Raw genomic sequence first — 22497 nt, 5'->3', positions numbered from 1 at the left:
TGTGATTATCACAGAGTGTACTTATCCAAACTTAGATGGCATAGCCTACTACACACCTAGGCTATATGGGAGAGCCTATTGCTCGCAGGCTACACACCTGTACAACATGTGACTACTGAATACTATAGGGAATTGCAGCACAATGGGAAATATTTGTGCATCTAAACATATGTAAACAGAGAAAAAGAAAAGTAAAAATATGGCATAAAAGATAAGAATTGGCTCTCCTGTACAGGGCACTTACCACAAATGGAGCTTGCGGGGCTGAGAGTTGCTCCAGATGAGTCAGCGAGTGGTGAGTGAAGGTGAAGGCCTAGGACATTACTGTATACTACTGTAGGCTTTATAAACACAGCACACTTAGGGTACACAAAATACATTTTAAAACGTTTTCTTCCTTCGGCATATTAGGCAATAGGAATTTCTCAAGTCCACTATAATCTTATCAAACCATGGTTGTATATGCAGTTGACTGAAACATTGTTATTGAACACATAACTATAGTTGAAAGAATAAGCAAAAAGTCTATCTCAGTGTGGTGTCTTGAGCAACTTTTAATTATTCTCCTGTCCTGCATTACGAGTTAATCTTCTCTGATTGATGTAGATTCCAGGAAGGGGTGTCCAGGACAATTGTCTTCCTTCTGGAGAAACTTCCCTTAATCAAATAAGAGAACTTCAAAGAAAGCTCCTCCCTGTGCTTTGGAAAGGAAGGGAAGTGGGCAGGAGTGGGTCAAAGACAGACCTTCGTTCTCTTATTTCTGAGGCCCTTCAGTCTCCTTTATACAAAGAACTCAGCATGCCAAAGCACCCTATTTTAGGGTATCTTTTTCTGAGCCCTAAACACTATCACACTGGGGATGTCAACTATGAAAGGAAAATATCTTGGGACCCCAGAATCACCAAGGAAAACCCAAGCTTAGCGAAACTGCTTAGGGCAAACCCACCTCCCACTCTGTTCAAAGCTATCCCTCTGCTCACTGAGATAGATACGTATCTGATTGCCTCCTTTGGAAAGGCTAATCAGAAACTCAAAAGAATGCAACCATTTGTGTCTCACTTATCTGTGACCTGGAAGCTCCCTCCCCACTGAACCAATGCTCTTCTTACATATATTGATTCATGTCTTATGTCTCCCTAAAATGTATAAAACCAAGCTATGCCCCGACCGTCTTGGTCCCATGTCTTCAGGACTTCCTGAGGCTGTGTCACAGGTGTGTCCTCAACCTTGGCAAAATCAACTTTCTAAATTTACTGAGACCTGTCTCAGATTTTCTGGGTTCACATTTTGGAAACCATGAATGGATTCTGAGTGGAGATGCTCCCGACCGTTGACGAATCTGTCAGTGCTTGGTACCAGCATGAGCTAACTTTATGGCTCAAACCAATAGGACAATTTGCTGAGGTCTGAGAGGACTCCCTCCAGAAAATCCCTGATCTCTTAAAATTTGGTAGAGATCTGAAGTTTATTTTGCTGTACAACACCTCTTTTGTTGGAGTTTTACTTGCTCCCAACAAGGAAAGCAAGTTTTCCTGCTTTCATGATGATGGAAGGCAGGTGATGTTTTAATGGAGTTTGAGCTCTCTTGCAATGGGGAGAATTGTTTGTTTTGTTTTTCCTGCTTCTAGGTTGGTACAGGGCAGTCTACAGCCTGAGACCCATCACTAGGTAAGAAACTGTTTTGGGATTCTGTCTTGCAAATTCTTTTTAAACGACTAAAGTTAGTATTTAACAACCAGCTGGTGTTAATTTCTGCTTACCCTTAGAGCGCTCAGAAATTGTATAATCTGTGTGACCATTGTTAGTTTTGCTTAACTGTTTTGTTGTTTGTTTCTGTCTTAGTCAAATCCGAAGGGGAACCCTACATTATGGGGTCAAGGACTCTGACGTAGTAGGAAAACAGCCAGCTTAAAAAAATTTTTTTTTAATTTTAATTACTCTAAGGGCTTTATTTACATAACAAGGCCACCTTTTTGCTAGCCAGACCAAACTGAAAGAGCAATGGCTGTACCTCTGAAATAGCAACCTTTTGTCCTAGCTGAGATTTGCTAATAAGATTTTTTTTTAAGTTTTTCAAGGAGCTCAATGGTTGAAAGTCTGCTTATTTAAAACACTCACATCCAAGATGTGTGTGTTTGTGCATGTTTGTATTTGAAAGGCCTTCATTTTTTGTTTCTTGTTTGTTTTTCTCTCCTAAGACCTTGTCTTATTTTTGTAGCAAAAAAAAGTTTTTTTTCCTTTTACTACTCAGTTGACTGAATTCTGTTTTCGCCGGATTTCTTGACTAAAATAGTTATTGCAACAGAGGCTACTCTTGTGTTAAGGAAGAATGTAGTTTAATGTTATGTTTAATTTGGCTCAAAGAAAAATAAAAACATCTTCCTCTAACACCACCAGGCTTTTTTCTCTCTGTACCTTATGATGTAAATTTTGCTATTTGATTTTCACCTGGGTTGTTTTCTTTAATGTGCAAATTTAAGACTATTTAGCTGACAATTGCCTAGGGTTGTAAAACAGGTTATCAAGAATCTGAAAGTCTAAGATAGGAAAAAAAGGTGGGTGGGGGTTGGGGGTGGGCATTATAAATCTGTAAAATGTACTTCTATTGGCATGCCTAATATGTCCTTATATGTATGTATGTGTTGTGTACACAATGTTTCAGTACGAAAAATATATAAAACAGCTCCAACTGGCTTAAAGAAAAATAAAAGTGCTTAAATCAGATACTAAAAAAGAAGAGTAGTCAAATGCTTTTTCAAGTTTATGTAACTTAAGTAAAATATTTAATAAATAAGCTAGCTTTAAAATTATTGGTAAAGTGATGTTAGAAATGTCTTAAGAATTGCCAGCATACATTTTTGTTTGCATTCTATCAATCAAGTGATTTTATACTTATCCCTGCAAAATACCGTAAGGTGTCAAAATTTGGCGTAGGGGTTACAAAACTGTAATGATCTTTGCTTGTGTAATTTTTAAGAAATATGACATTGATATGGTTTAATGAAAATAGCTGCATCTTGAATTTAGTAAGATTACCATAACTTCTAATCCTGTGGCTTGAGGCAGTTTAGTCCACAGACAAGAAGGAGGTTTGTTTTGGGAAAGGACTGTTATTGTCTTTGTTTCAAAGCTAATCTTAGACTAGATTTCTTCAAAAGTTCATTCGGCCTATGCCCAGGAATGAACAAGGGAGAGCTTGGAGGTTAAGAGCAAGGTGGAGTCAGTTAGGTCAAATTGTTTTTCACTGTCTCAGCTGTAATTTTGCAATGGAAGTTTCATAACTTTAAATCATGACTATCATAATTTTTATAAATAATCTAGGTAAACAATTAAAATGAAATAGGTAAATGTAATGGGATAAATACAAACTGGATGCAATTTAGAATATAAAGTCATATTAAATTAAATAACAGATAATTTATTATTTGTGTATTTTCCAACAAATATATCTTGTAGGAAAACACTCTTGCTTAAAAAAATAGTGTGTCTTTTTTTTAAAACAAAAAAGGTGAACAAGTTTTGTCTAATTCAGAACTTATTAAAAGGTTATGTATAAAACCAGGTAAAAGGAACCAGAAAATAAAAAATGATGTAAATAAAGTTATAAATAATTCTTTCAAGGTTAAAAAGCTTAAAGAGAAGTAATTTTATATAAGAAAGAATCTTATATGGTAAATTTGATTCAGTGTCTGCTGCAGTGGGCAGGTCTTTCTCTGGCCTCCCGGAGCACCTTGCCTTCCCCACCCTGCCATAAGCAATACTTTTCTCCCTTCCCTTTCCTCTCTCTCTCTGTGCAAACTGCAAAGGAATGGTAAAAATCACTGTTTAGCCGGGCACGGTGGTTCAAGCCTATAATCCTAGAACTTTGGGAGGCCGAGACGGGCGGATCACAAGGTCAGGAGATCGAGACCATCCCAACATGGGCTAACATGGTGAAACCCTGTCTCCACTAAAAAATACAAAAAACTAGCCAGGTGAGGTGGCGGGCGCCTGTAGTCCCAGCTACTCGGGAGGCTGAGACAGGAGAATGGCGTGAACCCGGGAGGCGGAGCTTGCAGTGAGCTGAGATCCAGCCACTGCACTCCAGCCTGGGCGACAGAGCGAGACTCCGTCTCAAAAAAAAAAAAAAAAAATCACTGTTTATCTCTTATAAAGTTTTGATTAATGGAAAAAAGGATTCACGAGGCTAATCTTAAGCTGTAGTGAATCTGGTGTGTTTTGTGGGTCTTTCTGTATTGTTCTGTCACCAAGAGGGGTACCTTAGGATAAAACGTGGGCTTAGGACACCTGTAAGCCTGTTTCAGATGGCCCAGCAAACTGGAAAATTACGAACTTTTCTGCGGGTCCCTGAAAAAAATTTAATGAGGTTTTTTCCTTGTCCTGTACGTCCTTGGGAACTTGACCTTATAACCATGTGGCTGTGATTTCTTTTTTCACAATAGTGACCTGGATTCAGAGTCCAATTCCTGGCTTAAGGAATGAGTCTTTTATCTTCTGTCTGTCTGTGTATTTATATAGGTTCTGTGTGTGATACTTATATATGAAAGAGCTTTGATTAATTTTGTTTAATAATAATAAGAGCTTAAATCAAATATTTTGTCAGAAAATTAAAAAGTATAATGCCTTTTATTTAGTTCATGTAACTTAAGTAACCTTTGGGAAACGAAGACAGTTTTAAAGACTATTAGTGAAATAAAAATATTTTCAAAAATGTAAATATTTCGTCTAAATTATGCAGGTCAGATATTAGGTTTACTAAATGTAGTAAAGTCATAAACTGCTTCTTTGGCTTTTAAAAATTGTTCAATTTATCTTGGAGTATTATATTCTAGATAAGGCCTGGGACATGTGGAGTTAGCCATGCCCCCTAGCTATGTTGGAAATAGTCAGACCCTCTGGTGGCCTAGGCTCCACACCTGGTACATAATTAATATCACTTACTAACCAGGTTTTTCACCAAAAGTAAAAGTTGCTAAGAGTTAACATTGTAACATGTAATTAAGACTACTAAAGAAACAGTTCCACCTGTAAGGTTAGCAAAGTGAAATTTTTTTTCTTTTTGAGATGGAGTCTCGCTTTGTCGCCCAGGCTGGAGTGCAGTGGCACAATCTCAGCTCACTGCAAGCTCTGCCTCCCAGGTTCACTCCATTCTCCTGCCTCAGCCTCCCGAGTAGCTGGGGCTACAGGCACCCACCACCACACCTGGCTAATTTTTTGTATTTTTTAGTAGAGATGGAGTTTCACAATGTTAGCCAGGATGGTCTTGATCTCCTGACCTCATGATCCACCTGCCTCAGCCTCCCAAAGTGCTGGGATTACAGGCGTGAGCCACCGCTCCCAGCCGTGAATTTTCTTTTCTTCTCCTAAAGGGTTAGAGGATTGTTTTAAGTTAGATAGAATAAAGCTGAAGGTTTTTAAGAAAGTTGTGGAAGTTTTATTTAAAAAATTAATTGTAAGAGATTTTGTGTGTGAATATATTGGCTAAAGTTAAAGAGGCATTATTCAGTTTTTCCATAAATTAAACATTGGAATAAAAGCACAACAGGTTTTTGTTAGAGCAAAACCCTGCTTATGACCTACTCTTTAACACACATTTGTAAAGGGTTATAAAAAGTTTATGAGAATCTTACCTTATGGTCAAACATTAAAATTGGGTAGATATGTCTATAAGGTTTTATTAAGAACTGGGTTTGACATCAATAATGCACTAATGCGACAGTGACATTTGGCTTATTTAGTATAAAAGTCATACAGGAAGCATCATCAAATATGAAATGGTGTTTGGTTTTCTTTGGGCTATATTTGTATAAATGTTACTGGTATGTATTCCAAATTTTTTTTTTTTGAGACGGAGTCTCGTGCTGTCGCCCAGGCTGGAGTGCAGTGGCGCAATCTCAGCTCACTGCAAGCTCCGCCTCCCGGGTTCACGCCATTCTCCTGCCTCAGCCTCCTGAGTAGCTGGGACTACAGGCGCCTGCCACCACGCCTGGCTAATTTTTTGTATTTTTAGTAGAGACGGGGTTTCACCGTGGTCTTGATCTCCTGACCTTGTGATCCACCTGCCTCGGCCTCCCAAAGTGCTGGGATTACAGGCTTGAGCCACCGCGCCCGGCCTTCCAAAATTATTTTTAAGAAAAACTCCTATAATTATGATATGACTTAGAGTATGTTATTAATAATTATAATTGTTATATAAAATAATTGTATGCCACAGAGGTAACCAAATTTCTTTGTCTATCATGTTTTTGACTGTGGTTGTCCTAAGATGTTTCTTCACCTACAAACAATTGTTGTCTTGTTTTAACCCTCTTTAAAAGGTGATTTATAATCAACTATAAAACTCTAACAGGTGTTCTTGAGTGTAGGATTCTGATAACTTTGGAAGTGTGACATCAGAATAGAGAAAAAACTTTCAGAACTCTCATGGAGAGCTGAAATGTTCATAGCTATCAAACAGAACAGAAGTTAACTGCATGGAGTAAACTAATAGAAGTCTGAAGTAATCTTTTGTTTTTTTACTTTGCTTAAAATGTTGCTGATCCTTTTTTTTGTTTTTCAGAGACAAGGAAACTTTTCTTTTGAGCTATTTACAGCTTTTAACAATTGAGTAAAGTGTACTTCTGTGAACAAAATTTGGAGCATATTTGTTTCTCTCTACATGATTTCTCCAGAATTTGAAAACTAGTTGCGAGTATTCTTAACTTATGGCAGTATAGTTATTTGCATAAGTGCAATTAGAATCTGTTTTCTTTTGTAACAGGGCACAATTGGAAAAACTGATTATTTTACCAAGGCCTTGACTGGAATATTGTGCTTTCCTTTAAGGAATCAAACTTAACTGTAAAGCCAATAAAAGTCCCTTGGGAAAACTGGCCTCATATCTTGCCTCCACAGTCCCTGTATAGGGTTTCTGATTGGTGGTAAGTAAAGAATGTCACTTTCTATCAGGCCCGGGGGCCCCAAGTTATCTTGGAACCTCAGGAGGAGAGGAATTTACTCAATTCATAGGTATTTGAGGATACAAACCCATGGCAAGGCTTGGCTCTAATAAAAGTCCTATCTAAAATTCCTTCTATGGAACAGAGTTCCATCAAAGCCAATTTACAAAGAGCTTATGTAAAAAATAATTATTCTTGAAGCACTTTAGACAAACAATTAGGTCAAGTATGAAAAGGTAAATTGGTGTTGCCATAATTTGTCTTTAGTAAAAATGGGAAACTGGAGAGAGAAATATTATGTTTCAAAAACTGTGGTACACTTGTTATTAAATTCTAGTCTCATCAGTTGTTTTTAAGTTTGTTTCTGCAATTTAGGCTAACCCTGCTTATTCCTGTAAACCAACCATTCCTGACTGCAGCTTAAAAGAAACAAGACAGATGGGTAATGTAAAAATGTGAATCAATATTCTAATTCTGAGCACATCGGACTCAACTATCGATCCCACGTCAGCTTGGCTCCAACAGTTGCCCAGTTCTTGGAAAGCCTTCTAATTTAGTTTACTTGGAATAATTTTACTTATTTTGCTTTACTGTTGTGGAATATATTGCTATTGTACTCTTTCTGTGTAGGAATAAGGATATGCTTGCTCAACGATTTCTTAAATTAAACACTTATTAATCTTCCAGGTATCACCTCTTGTCAAAACTTGGAGTTATGAATGGCCATTACTATACTGATACTTTCTGACTGAGCTCCTCTATACCCTAAACACAAGAGACTCTTATAGTTAGGCAGGAATATCATCACCCTATTCAGTCTGAAGAAGTTACAGAAGATGAATCTTGGTCGCTCTGCAACCCTTATGATTAAGGGTTCTCTTATAAAAGGGAGGGAAGAAATGTCAGAGGTGTTTAAACCAGAGCAACTCCATCTGGAACAGAGTCTGGGTAAAATAAGGCTGAGACCTCCTGGGCTGCATTCCCAGAGAGTTAGGCATTCTAAGTCACAGGATGAGACAGGAGGTTGGTACAAGATGCAGGTCATAATACCTTGAGGATAAAATAGGTTGCAATAAAGAAACCAGCTAAAACCCACCAAAACCAAGATGGCGATGAGAATGACATCTCTTCATCCTCACTGCTCCACTCTCATCAGAGCCATGACAGTTTACAGATGCCATGGGAACATCAGCAAGTTACCCTCTATGGTCTAAAAAGGGGAGGCTTGAATAATCCACCCCTTGTTTAGCATATAATTAAGAAATAACCATAAAAATGGGCAACCACCAGTAGCCCTTGGGGCTGCTCTGTCTATGGAGTAGCTATTCTTTTTTTTTTCTGAGATGGAGTCTTGCTCTGTTGCCCAGGCTGGAGTGCAGTGGCACCATCTTGGTTCACTGCAACCTCTGCCTCCCAGGTTCAAGTGATTCTCCTGCCTCACCCTCCCTAGTAGCTGGAATTATAGGCACGTGCCACCACACCCAGCTGATTTTTGTATTTTTAGTAGAGATGGGGTTTCACCATGTTGGCCAGGCTGGTCTGAAACTCCTGACCTCATGATCCACCTACCTCAGCCTCCCAAAGTGCTGGAATTACAGGCATGAGCCACTGCACCTGGTCCATTCTTTTTTTCCTTTACTTTCCTAATAAACTTGCTTTCACTTTACTCTGCATACTTGCCCTGAGTCCTTTCTTGTGCAAGATCCAAGAACCTCTCTTGGGGTCTGGATGGGGACCTGTTTCCAGTAACACGTTCACTCGCCTGCATGCACAGTCAGTCCTCAGTAGACCTGTATTGTTTTATGCCAGCTTCTATAGTAAGAGCCAAAGATAAGACGGGAGGATTCCTGGGAGAAATGTATTTTGTGTTCTCTTTTCCATATCAACTCACCCTCTTGTTGCCTCTCTCTGTTCTCTTCCTCCCCGACCCTGGCAGTAATCCTGGCTGGGATCCTGGGTCTGCACAAAAAAGGGTGTCACTGGAACCTGCTCAACCACATTCCAGCGGGAAGGAGAGAGCCTCTCTGCCTGCCCCCAAGTCTCAAATCCTTGAAGCTTCTTCAGGACTTCAGAACCTGTAGGAGTTCTCCTAGCTGCCCAGCTCACCTATCTTAACAATTTTTTTAATTTTCTATGCTTTAGCTGCTATTTTGAAAGTAGTGCATAGAGAAGTTTTGTTTTGTTTTTTTAATTCAGGAAACTAAAACATAGGAAGAAATAATGCACAATTAAGAGTGACAACTGTTGGTATTTTGGCATAGAATTTCCTTCCTGTGTTTTTCTTGCTTTGGGGGTTGAAATACTTGCTTTATGTCATTAGAATATTGTCATTAGACTACCTGCTGGGGACCATTTCTCAAGGCTGTATTACAAAATATGCATTATAACATATGTTTCTGCAACCCACTGAGTTTTCTTTCTAATTTCCAATTTTCTCATTTGCCTACAGATCTGTAACTTTTTGTTTTGCTGTTCTTACTGTAGTTGAAAAAATAGGCAAAAAGTCTGTCTAGGTTGATGTCTTGAGTGGCTTTTCATTGTTCTCCTCTCCTGCAATATGAGTTAATCTTCTCTAGTTGATGTAGATTCCAGGGAGGGAGGTCCAAAGCGATTGCATTCCTTCTGGACAGAATTTCCCTTAATCAAACAAGATAATTTCAAAGAAAGCCCCTCTCTTTGCTTTGGAAGGGAAGGAGGCAGTGGCAGAAGGTCAGAGAGAGACCTTTGTAAACCAAAATAAAATTCAAAGCCCCCCACCCCAACAACCATCTGAATGGACTTCTTCTTCCAGGTCAGAGCCCTCTACATTTAACCTGAAAGAATAGTTCAGGCCATGATGGGAAGCGGGAGTTCGGACATGCCTCAGTATACCCTCCTCTCTTTTGGAAATCAGGAAAAGCCAATCAGTATTTCACATCAATACAGAACTTACGTCTGCTATCTGGGGACTTCATCTGCAAGATAAAGCTTTGTTCTCCACAACTTCTTTTTTTTTTTTTTTTTTCTGAGACAGAGTCTCACACTGTTGCCTGGGCTGGGCTGGAGTGCAATGGCATGATCTCAGCTCACTGAAACCTCTGCCTCCTGGGTTCAAGCAGTTCTCCCGCCTCAGCCTCCTGAGTAGCTGGGTCTGCAGGTACCCATCACCACACTTGGTTAATTTTTCTTTTTGTATTTTTAGTAGAGACGGGGTTTCACTATGTTGGTCATGCTGGTCTCGAACTCCTGACCTCATGATCCGTCCGCCTCAGCCTCCCAAAGTGCTGGGATTACAGGCCTGAGTCACTGGGCCTGGCCCTATTGTTAATAATTCTTTCAAACAATTGCCAATCAGAAAATTTTTAAATCTACCTATAACCCTATAAACTGGAAGCACCCACCTCCCCAACAAGTGGTCCCAGTGTTGGAAGTAAATGCTCCGTGCCGCCAAGTGAAAATAGCACTCAGGCAAAAGTTTTCTCAGCAAGGCAATTTACTTCTATGGAAGGGTGCATCTCGCAGATGGAGCAATGGCGAGAGCACACTGGACAAGGGAAGGAAAAGGAGTCTTATGTCTAAAGAGGCTAGTCCCTACTGCTGTGTCTTTCCCCTATTGGCTAGGGTTGGACCACACAGTCTAAGCTAATTCCAATTGACTGTTTTAAGGAGAGCAAGGGTAAGAGCCAGAGTGGTGGGGTAAGTATTTTCAGCAGGAAGGATGCTTACAGAGCAGGTGACTAAGGATGACTAAGGACAGAGCAGGTGACTAAGGACAGAGCAGGTGATAGAGGCTAGGAAGGGGTTGTTTATTGAAAGTAGGGGCAAGGAGACATAAAGAATGAGGAAGTTAAACTTTAAAATAGAGAACAAAGAACAGGGGAGCTGAACATACTGATACATTGGTTCTTTGGAGAGGATCTCAGAACTCATTGTACTTAACAATTTTCTCCCTCTTGAATTTTAAAGGAAGTTAAGAGGCTAAAACTTTTTTTTTTTTTTTTTTTTGAGACGGAGTCTTGCTCTGTCGCCCAGGCTGGAGTGCAGTGGCCGGATCTCAGCTCACTGCAGGCTCCGCCTCCCGGGTTTAAGCCATTCTCCTGCCTCAGCCTCCCGAGTAGCTGGGACTACAGGTGCCCGCCACCTCGCCCAGCTAGTTTTTTGTATTTTTTTTAGTAGAGACGAGGTTTCACCATGTTAGCCAGGATGGTCTTGATCTCCTGACCTCATGATCCACCCGTCTTGGCCTCCCAAAGTGCTGGGATTACAGGCTTGAGCCACCGCGCCCGGCCGAGGCTAAAACTTTTGAAGAGGAATTTATTATATCCTACACCAACTTTCCGGACTGGACCAATATATATCTTAAATGTATTTGACTGATGTCTCATGTCTCCCTAAAATGTATAAAACCAAGCTTCACCCCTACCACCTTGGGCACAAGTTCTCAGGATCTCCTGAGGGCTGTGTCACAGGCCATGGTCACTCATATTTGGCCCAGAATAAATCTCTTCAAATATTTTACAGAGTTTGACTATTTTTGAGGCCTCTGCAGTATTTTCTACAGTTCAATGCTTTAGTTTACCCCAGGTGTTTTTTCCTTTTTTTTTTTTGAAATGGAGCCTCACTCTGTCACCCAGGTTGGAGTGCAGTGCCACAATCTCGCCTCACTGCAACTTTCGTCTCCCAGATTCAAGTGATCTCCTGTCTCAGCCTCCCGAGTAGCTGGGATTACAGGCGTTCCCCACCATGCCTGGCTAATTTTTGTATTTTTAGTAGAGATGGGGTTTCACCATGTTGGCCAGGCTGGTCTTGAACTCCTGACCACAAGTGATCCACCTGCCTCAGCTTCCCAAAGTGCTGGGATTACAGGTGTGAGCCACCACGCCTGGCCAAGCCCTCCTGTTTTGTTCTTTTTCAATATTGTTATGGCTATTCAGAGTCCCTTAAGAGTCCATATAAATTTTAGGATGAATTTTTCTACTTCTGCAAAAAATGTTGTTGGGATTTTGATAGGGCTTACAATGAATCTGTTGATTTCTTTGGGTAGTATTAACATCTAAACAATATTGTCTTCCAATCCATGAACACAGGATGTCTTTCCATTTATTGATGTCCTCTTTAATTTCTTTTAGCAACATTGTGTAGTTTTCAGTATACAAGTTTTTCACCTCCTCATTTAAGAGGCACTAACAATTTAAAGCTGGTTCTTGTCCACAGTAGTTCCCTACAACAAACGTGAAACACAACCTATGTTGCAGTTGAAAGATGCCGAAGCCGGGCGCGATGGCTCACGCCTATAATCCCAGCACTTTGGGAGGCCGAGGTGGGCGGATCACTAGGTCAGGAGATCGAGACCATCCTGGCTAACACAGTGAAACCCCATTTCTACTAAAAATACAAAAAATTATCTGGGTGTGGTGGTGGGTGCCTGTGGTCCCAGCTACTTGGGTGGCTGAGGCAGGAGAATGGTGTGAACCTGGTAGGTGGAGTTTGCAGTGAGCCGAGATTGTGCCACTGTACTCCAACCTGGGCAACAGAGCAAGACTCCATCTCAAAATAAAATAAAACAAATAGAATAGAATAGAATAGAATAAAAGTGGCGAGCTGAGAAACTCTGTAAAAGGAGGAAAAAAAGTTCCCCAGCCTCAGCAACCAATACCTAAAAGATTTGTAAACAGAATTTTTCGTTCCTGTAATTGATTCATTCTCTCAACTGCACCTGTTTGTTAAGGCCACAGAAGTTAACATCAACTAGGAGCTATTCCGGTAAAGCAAACAAACAAACAAAAAAACCCTGACTCTATTTTCAGCTGCCACTCTTGAGAATAAAGCCACCCAGCTCTGTGCGTGGCAAGTCCCTGACCCCACATGACTTTTGTAACCCAAAGCCAAAGGCCGGAATTTAGGCTCGAGCAACACAATCTCTGGGTATTATTTTGCCCCTTAAATTGCACTCTTTGTACAACGTTTCTGGCCCCATGCAACAACCCAGAAATAGACACAAGAATTAGGCAGATGGAGATAGAAATAGCGCCTTAATTACTGGTGAAGCTGTTAGAGAATGAGGTTCCTTCTCTCTGAGCCATGTGGGCTTATGAATATTTCACCCCACCGCTGGACAGATTTTCCATCTCTGGAGCAGGCACCCTGGACAACTGCGTGCCTCTCCAACAGGGCTTGTCTCTCTGACACCTGCAGCTTAAAGGAACAGAACAAAATACGTGCTCTCCCGTGGGTAGGTAGATCCTAAGGAAAGTTGAGAAGAAAAAAGGACTGAGCTATGCATGGCTCCACTCCTTCAAAGATTAACAGATACATTTTGCCCCCACCCTGCAGGAGGCTGGGAGCTTTGCTCTCATGAAAGTTCCACCACATAGAAACAAGAAAAAGCAAAATTAGTGTTTCCTCCTATATAACACAATTTAAAATCTTAATTTACACCCATATTTTTTCTCCTAAAAAGCAGGGAATAAGTTTCTTTCAAATGCTTTGGGATCATTTGTAAAAATATATCAAGCACTAGTCTACAAAGAAAATCCCAATAAGATTTTTTAAGAAGTAATTATAGAGGCTGCATTCTATGAGCATACTGCAATAGAGCTGTAACTTAACAATATAAGGATGATCAATTGCTTGCTCACTTTCTATTTTAAATTAGGTTTTAAAATATGAAGTATACAGTTTAATTAATGTTTACATACTTATCCACCACGTAACTACCACTTGATGAAGATACGGAATGTTTCTAGCTCTCCAGAGACCTCACTTTTATTCCCATCCAGTCCATACTCACTGTATATGTTTTCTATGGATGCTGCAATGAATTACCACAAATGTAGTGGCTTAAAACAACACACATTTATTGCCTCACAGTTCTGTAGGTGAGAAGTCTAGGTAAAACTTGACTGGGTTCCCAATCTTATCTTGGCCTTTTTTGTTTTTTGAGATGGGGGTCTCACCACATTGCCCAGGCTCTTTTTGAACTCCTAGGCTCAAGCAATCCCTCTCTCTTGGCCTCCCAAAGTGGTGGGATCACAGGAATGAGTCATTGTGCCCAACCTTGTCTTAGCTTCTGATAGGGCCAAAGTCAGTGTTGAATGGCCTGGGCTATTGTCTGGATACTCCCAAGGGAGAAACTGCTTCTAGGTGCCTTCATGTCATTGGTAGAACTCACTACTTCTCATGATTTCCAGAACAGTGACTCAAGTCCTTGCCACACTTTGAGTCTTCTGACTTCCTCTTCTGCCACATCTGTCTACCTTCAGCCAGGGAATGTTCTCTGCTTCTAAGGGCCCATATGATTAGATTAGTCCCATTCCGATAATCTCTCTCTTTTAACATCAACTGATTAGTGACTTTAATTACATCTGCAAAGTCCCTCTTGCCAGGTAACAGAGCATATTTATAGTTTCTAAGGATTAAGATGGGACATTCTGGGAAACTGATATTCTGCCTGCCACATCCAACTCTTCTGATTTGTCACCATGATTAGTCTTCCTTGTCCTTGAAATTCATATAAATAAAATCATACAGTATATCCTCTTTTGTACTCAAAGATATATCTGTGAAATTCATCTGTGTGGTTATGTGTAGCTTTAGTTATTTTTTACTGCAGTGAAATTCCGTTATATACCAAAATGTATTTCTTCATTCTAATGGTGATAAACATGCTTGAGACTATTATAAATAAAGCTGTTCTGTACATCTTTGTTAATGTACGTGATATGGTTTGGTTCTGTGTCCCCACCCAAATCTCAACTTCAACTGTAATAATCCCCACGTCGTGGGAGGGACCCGGTGGGAGGTAATTGGCTCATAGAGGCAGTTTCCCCCATACCGTTCTTGTGGTAGTGAGGAAGTCTCATGAGATCTGATGGCTTTATAAGTGGGAATTCCCCTGCACATGCTCTCTTGCCTGCTGCCATGTAAGAAGCCCTTTTGCTCTTTCTTCATCTTCCACCATGATTGTGAGGCCTCCCCAGTCATGTGGAACTGTGAGTCCATTAAACCTCTTTCCTTTATAAATTACCTAGTATCAGGTATGTCTTCATTAGCAGCATTAGAACAGATTAATACAGTATGTTTTGGTAGGTTTATATACTCACTTCTCTTGGACATATGGCAAGTAGTAGAACCACAGTTTGTAGAGTGCACATATTTTAGCTTTAATAAACACATCTGAAGTGATTGTATCTATTTTTATTCCCACCAGTAATGGTTAGAGTTCCAGTTGTTCCACATCCTCACCATCTATTGGTATCGTCACTAAAAAATTTTAGCCAGTTTGCTGAGCAAGTAGTGATATCTTTGTGATTGTGATTTGAATGTATGTTCCTTTGATGACATATGTCTGTTCGTTTGCTTGTTTTTGAGACGGAGTTTAGCTCTTGTCATCCAGATTGGAGTGCAGTGGTGCGATCTCAGCTCACTGCAACCTCTGCCTCCTGGGTTCAAGGATTCTCCTGCCTCAGCATCCCTAGTAGCTGGGACTACAGGCACCGGCCACCATGCCTGGCTAGTTTTTTGTATTTTTAGTAGAGACGGGGTTTCACCATGTTAGCCAGGATGGTTTTGATCTCCTGACCTCGTGATCCATCCACCTCGGCCTCCCAAAGTGCTGAGATTACAGGTGTGAGCCACCGCACCCGGCCTCTTTGATGACATATGATATTGAGTATCCATGTGCTTATTGACCCCTTTAATCTCTTTTTTTGTGAAATACCTGTCCAAGCCTTTTTGCCCATTTTTATTCTGTTATTTTTCTTATTGATTGAAGACTTTCTTTTTTTTTTACATTTAAGTCTTTTGTCAGATATATTTATCACAAATATCTTCTCTCAGGCTGTGGCTTGAGGCACTAACAATTTCAAGGTGGTCTCTAAACTGATAGTCTCTTACTGATATATACCCTCTAACTGGTATATGTATTTTAAAATTTTTGGTACTATATATATAATATAAAATTTACCATTTTAACCATTATGAAGTGTACAGTTCAGTGGCATTAGGTACATTCACATTGTTGTGCAACCATCCCTACCATCTATCTCCAGAACTTTTTTCATCTTGCAAAACTGAAACTCTCTACCTATTAAACAATAGCACCTCACTCCCTCTTCCCTTATACACTGGCAATCATCATTCTACTTTCTGTTCCTACGAATTTGATTACTCTAAATATCACATATGAGTACAATTATACAGTATTTGTTTTGTGATTGATTTCTTTTTTTTTTTTTTTTGAGACAGAGTCTCACTCTGCCACCCAGGCTGGAGTGCAATGCCATGATCTTGGTTCACTCCAACCTCTGTCTCCTGGGTTCAAGCAATACTCCTCAGCCTCCTGAGTAGCTGGGATTACAGGTCCATGCCACCACACCCCATCTCTATTTTTAGTAGAGATGGGGTTTCGCCATGTTGGCCAGGCTGGTCTCAAACTTCTTACCTTAAGTGATCCACCCGCCTCAGCCTCCCAAAGTACTGGGATTACAGGCATGAGCCACTGTGCCTAGCCTGGCTTATTTCACTTAGCATAACGTCTTCAAAGGTCATCCATGTTGTAACATGTGTCAGAATGTCCTTCTTTCTCAAGGCTAACTAATATTGGATGTATATATTAGGTTGGTGCAAAGGTAATTGTGGTTTTTGCAATTAAAAGTTAAAAATTAAATGAAAACTGCAATTACTTTTGCACCAATCTTTGTTGTACCACAGTTTGTTTATCTACTCATCCATTTGACTCAGGCTTTTTGCTCCTTAGTTCAGCTAAATCCAGGTTTTTGTCTCACGACCAAGAAAAATTATGCACGCAGACACATTGAAGGGTGAGGAGGGCAGAATTTATTCAGTGACAGGAAAGCTCTCAGCAAAGAGAGGGGCTCTGCAAGCAGATTTCCATTTCACAAATTGAATACCAGGGCCACCAGACACAAACTGAAGGTCAGGCTCCTCCCCTGCATAAGGTGTGAATTTCCAGTAGCTCCACCCCATTCCCCCCGGGCATGTGGCCCCCCGGTCTGCTGTGGGTATGCCGCCTGTGCAGGTTCCCTTATCTGCACAAAAGGTCTGGTGTAAACATTTGGTGATTACGTCTAGTGTAACCTGGGGTGGGTCGGAGTTTCTCCAGGAACCCTTCCCTATCTGCCTCGGCATTTGGCCATCTCCTGCGTCTCTATCACACTGACACTTAGATTGCTTCCTCCTTTTGACTATTGTAAATAACGTTGCTATAAACATGGGTGTGCTCTTACTGGTATATTTTAATGTACAACATTTCTTCATGTTAGTGAAGTCCGAGTTATAAATGTTTTCTTCCATCAGTTCTTTTAATGCTGTATAGAATATTTGTGTATCCCTTGATAGTGCACATATCCTCCTTTGATTTTTTTCTACAGATTTTATTTTATTTTTTTAACCTTTAAATCTTTCATCGTCAGGAATTGATTTTTATGTGTGATGTGAGGAAGGAATCAAGATTCACTTTCTTTGGCAGGGCACAGTGGCTCATGCCTATAATCCCAACACTTTGGGAGGCTGAGGTGGGTGGATGACATGAAGCCAGGAGTTCAAGATCAGCTGGTCAACATGGTGAAACGCCATCTCTATTAAAAATACAAAAATTAGCCAGGTGTGGTGGCATGTGTCTATAATCCCAGCTACTCAGGAGGCTGAGGCATGAGAATCACTTGAACCTGGGAGGTGGAGGTTACAGTGAGCCAAGATCATGCCACTGCACTCCAGCCTGGGAGACAGAGCAAGACCTTATCTCAAAAAAAATCCACTTTTTTCGCATATGAATATCTAATTGATCATCACTATTTGTGGCAAAGACCATTCTTCTACTGCATTGCAGGGTGCCTTTGTTGTAAATGAGGTGATGGTACAAACACAAGGTTAGACAAATAGACCAACAGAACTTACAGTGGAGTGCAGTGGCGCGATCTCAGCTCGCGCTGAGTTTGTTTCTGGATTCTCTGTGTTGTTCTGTTGGTCTATTTGTCTGGCCTTGTGCAATACCATACTCTTAATTACTGTGGATTTACAATGACTCTTTTAGATCCTGTAATGTAAATTTTCCAACTTGTTCTTCACCAAGATTTCTTCTGTTACTCTAGGTCATTTTTATTTCCATATAAATTTTAAAATTGAATCAACTTGTCAATGTTCTAATAAAAATATCTGCTACTATTTTATTGAATCTATAGATCAGTTTGAAAATAATTGAATTCCTGACAAAATTGAATTTTTTGATTCATAGTATCTCTCCAATTATTTAGGTCTTTCAGTTATTTTAACAATGCCTTGTAGTTTGAGTGTCTTGAAAATTGTTTGCTGGATATATTCTTAGGTATTTGATGTGTTCTAATGTCATAAATTATTTATTTTACTTTATTATTGTTTGTCTCTTAGTATGAAGAAATAGCATTTCTGTATATTGACCTCGTATCCAGGGACCTCACTAAATTTATTATAATCTAATGAATTACCCATACATTATTTTGGATTTTCTACACGTAAAATTACAGTTGAGCCTTGAACAACATGAGTTTAAACTGTTTAGGTCCACTTATATGCAGATTGGAGAAGGGATGAGCAAAAGAGAGAAGAAGGAATGAGAGAGACAGAGAGAAGTGATGAGAGAGAGAAGAAGAGAAAGAATAAGAGAGAGAGAGAGAAAGGATGAGAGAGAGAGGAGAGAAGGAATGAGAAAGAGAGGAGAGAAGGAGTGAGAGAGAGAAGAAATGAGAGAAAAAGGAGAGAAGGAATGACAGAAAGAGAAGGAATTAGAGACAGAGAAGGAGAGAAGGAATGAGAGAAAGAAGGAGAGAAGGAATGAGAGAGAGAGAAGAAAGAATGACAGAGAGAAAGAGAGAGAAGGAATGTGAGAGAGGAGGAGAGAAAGAATGAGAGAAAGAGGAGAGAAGGAATGACAGAGAGAAAGAGAGAAGGAATGAGAGAGAGAAGGAATGAGGGAGAGAGAGAAGGCGAGAAGGAATGAGAGAGAAGGAGAGAAGGAATGAGAGAGAAGGAGAGAAGGAATGACAGAGAGAAAGAGAGAAGGAATGAGAGAGAAGGAAAGAGAGAAAGAGAAGGAATGAGAGAGAGAAAGAGAGAAGGAATGACAGAGAGAGAGAGAAGGAGAGGAGGAGAGAAACTGCCGTGGACTCTGGTGGACATTTGTAAACCATCACAGCCACCCAACACTCGATCGGTAAACTCACTTTCTCAGCCTCCAAGACGCTAGAATGAAGACATGGGTGATCTGCCCTGGGATGGAACTGGAAGCTGATTTGGAGCTGGATGCAGTAACTGATGTGTCCTGATCCCGTTTTGAAAAGAGTATTTTTGTGTGTATGTGGGCTAAAAGGGGTTTATAAATATTATTTTCTGTTACTTCGTTTTGTTTATTTAAGTGTGTGTGTGTGTGCGCGCGTGTGCACTCGCTGACGTTGGATAGTCAAAGGCTTTGTAGACTTTGGTGATTCTTTTTGCCCAGTAAACACTTTGCCTCCATTTGGGGGCGCTCCCTGCTCTATAGCTCTTGGTGGGACGTGGCGATAGCCTCTGACTACAGAAATCAGATATTCATTCCCAGCCTCTCTTGATGCAGAGATGCAGCCAAACAGTTGTACCCATATTAGACTTCAAATCATGAGCTCGCTCCAGAATCTATTCTGGGGATAATGGCAGCAGTTACATCCTGTTTCCAGAGCCAACAGCATAAGAGGCTATAGTCGTGTGTCCAGCATTGGTCGCGTTGGTGACAATGGTGCTGAAGTCAGAGCTGTCTGTGCATAGCAATGCTTCCCACTAAAACCACTTTTCAGTGTGATTTTGGGTGCTGTTTCTGGGGGTGTTGCTTATGGACACAAATTGTATACAGGCCATTTTTCCTTCTCTCCTAGAGAGCTTTTGAGATACCTAGTATTTGGTAATACCTTGCTTTTCTGATTAAGCTAGTTTGGGTCCCCTTTTGTTAGCAGCTAGGATTGCTGATTGGTTCAGGAATGAATTAGGTCATATAATGAAAAGTCCAGCGATGGCCCTGCTTCAGGTAAGGTTGATTGCAGGTGCTTAACTACATACTAGGACTTTTTTTTTTTTTTTGAGACAGAGTCTCACTGTGTTGCCCAGGCTGAAGGGCAGTGGTTCAGTCTCAGCTCATTGCAACTCCACCTCCCAGGTTCAGGTGATTCCTGCCTCGGCATCCCAAGTAGCTGAGATTACGGGCAAGTGCCACCACATCTGGCTGATTTTGTATTTTTACAAAATCAGACAGGTCTCAAACTCCTGACCTCAAGTGATCCGCCCCCCTTGGCCTCCCAAAGTGCTAGGATTACAGTTGTGAGCCACCGCGCCTGGCCTAGGACTCCTGTCTCTCTCAGGTCTGCTTTCGTCCGCGTGGGTTCCTTTCCTAGGAATGACCTTTGTACATCATGGAAAAGATGGCCATCAGAGATCTAGATTTACCTTGTCCTTAAACTAACAGGCCCAGAGGGAAGGGAATCCATCTTTCCTACCTATTTCTCCCGCAGAAGTCCTGGGAATGGCTCTGCCCAAAGCAACCAGCATGGCAGAGGTTCTCCAGTTAGTGTCTGAGACCCTTAGTGTTTCAGCAATTTTTTTTACAGCTTCCCTAGGTCACCAAATGGTTTGGTTACCAAATGGTTTGGTCCCTAGGTTACCAAACAGTTCAATTACCAAGTGGCTAGGCCCAAATGGTTTGCGAACCTCTGCAATCCTCTGCAGTCATGGAATAGGCCAACTGAGTCATGCACTCTCCTCCGCAAAGGAGGTGCAGCCACACTTCCAGGAAGGTAATTATGATGGGCAAAGTATAAAAGATATCCACCATTCCTCTGTCCTGATGGAACAGCCTCGGCAGGTCTGTGTCTGGTAGATATAAACAGAGTGTGCGTGTGTGATAGGTAGCAGATGACCAGCAGAAGAGCTGGCCTGGGGCTGGGGGTCTGTGGAACGCACTGGTTTATTTATAGGATGCTTGTACCCCAACCTGGAGCCTATGACGTCGTCAACTGTTAAAACAAGCCACACTAGCAAAAATAGAGGCCTGAGAGCCAATTCATGACCCCGAGAGCTCCATCCTGAGGGGGCAGGCCCGGGATGTGAGTTCTGCGTTTGGAGTGAGGGATGCGGAACTGTGGGAATGGATAAATCAGTTGCATTTATCTTTCCTCCTTTTGCCCAAAAACCCAATAAACACATCTCTTCCTTGTTTAGTTCCTGTGCTCTGAGCGTGAATTGCAGCACGCCTAGAATGAAACTGAGTGGTTGTACTAAACTTCCTGCCTGGCACGGATGATGGCCAAGGCAGGAAAGCCGATGAATAGTGTCGCTTTGTAGGCAGGAGGCCAAGAAGGAGTTTGGCGTGGTTTGTACCAACTTGTCAGCATTGTTTATTGATAACAGTGAGACTGATTTGCTCCTGGTGAGACCCCCAGAGAGATGTGCTGCAGAAGCTAGTTATGTAACAGGAATTTCTGTATGTGACCCGTGAAACATAAAAAACCCCAGCCGAGACTCTCTTTTGGGCCCCTTGGTTGTGTGGTGCTCTGTGCACCTGCCAAGGGTTCTGTAAAGGGTTCTGAAAGAGGAAGTGCATTTTGCCATGACTAGCTGTGATTCGGCCATAGCTGTGATTCTCTTCCTTCCCCTTCTTCTTCTTCTTCTTCTCCTTCTTCTTCTTCTTCTTCTTCTTCTTCTTCTTCTTCTTCTTCTTCTTCTTCTTCTTCCTCTTCTTCCTCTTCTTCCTCTTCTTCCTCTTCTTCCTCTTCCTCTTCCTCTTCCTCTTCTTCTTCTTCTTCCTCTTCTTCTTCTTCTTCTTCTTTTTCTTCTTCTTCTTCTTCTCCTTCTTCTTCTTTCTTCTTCTCCTTCTCCTTCTCCCTCTTCTCCCTCTTATTCTTCTTCCTTCTTCTTCTCCTTCTTCTTTCTTCTTCTTCTTCCTCTTCCTCTTCCTCCTCTTCCTCTTCCTCTTCTTCTTTCTTCTTCTTCTTTTCTGTCTCTGTTGCACAGTGGAGTCCAGTGGCTTGATCATATCTCATTGAAGCCTCCAACTCTTAGGTTTAAGTGTCCTCCCACCTCAGCCTCCTGGGTAGCCAGGACTACAGGTGTGTGCCACCACACCTAGTTTTTGTTGTTGTTGTTTGTTTGTTTCGCGGGACAGAGTCTTGCTCTGTCACCCAAGCTGGAGTGCAATGGCATGATCTCAGCTCACGGCAACCTCTGCCTCCTGGGTTCAAGCAATTCTCCTGCCTCAGCCTCCCGAGTAGCTGTGATTACAGGTGCGCACCACCACACCCAGCTAATTTTTGGTATTTTTAGTAGAGATGGGGTTTCACCACGTTGGCCAGGCTGGTCTCAAACTCCTGACCTCAGGTGATCCACCTGCCTCAGCCTCCTAAAATGCTGGAATTACAGGCGTAAGCCACTGCACCCAGCCCAGGCCTAGTTAATTTTTAAATTTTTTGTAGCGATGGGAATCTCATTGTGTTGCTCAGACTGGTCTCGAACTCCTGGTCTCAAGCAATCCTCCCACCTCAGCCCCCCAAAGTGCTGGGATTAC

General features: G+C 41.3%; 1 protein-coding gene across 5 annotated transcripts in view; it reads left to right on the top strand.

Annotated features, from left to right (window-relative positions):
- LOC101003773 (apolipoprotein L6) overlaps positions 1-22497 on the top strand; it is a 39682-nt gene that overhangs the window by 14764 nt on the left and 2421 nt on the right. For 3 of the 5 annotated variants that reach the window (XM_031656352.1, XM_031656353.1, XM_017945287.3), the window contains exon 4: positions 1629-1668. In XM_031656352.1, the coding sequence (XP_031512212.1) occupies positions 1629-1655 (27 nt within the window). In that variant the 3' untranslated portion in view covers positions 1656-1668. Of the gene's footprint in view, positions 1-1628; positions 1669-8874; positions 9979-22497 lie in introns of those variants that run through there. The other 2 variants (XM_009217183.4, XM_009217186.3) reach the window with 2 other exon arrangements.

Source organism: Papio anubis, chromosome 16 (assembly GCF_008728515.1).
Source record: "Papio anubis isolate 15944 chromosome 16, Panubis1.0, whole genome shotgun sequence".
Classification (NCBI taxonomy): Eukaryota; Metazoa; Chordata; class Mammalia; order Primates; family Cercopithecidae; genus Papio; species Papio anubis.
This window is presented reverse-complemented; position numbering and strand designations above follow the sequence as displayed.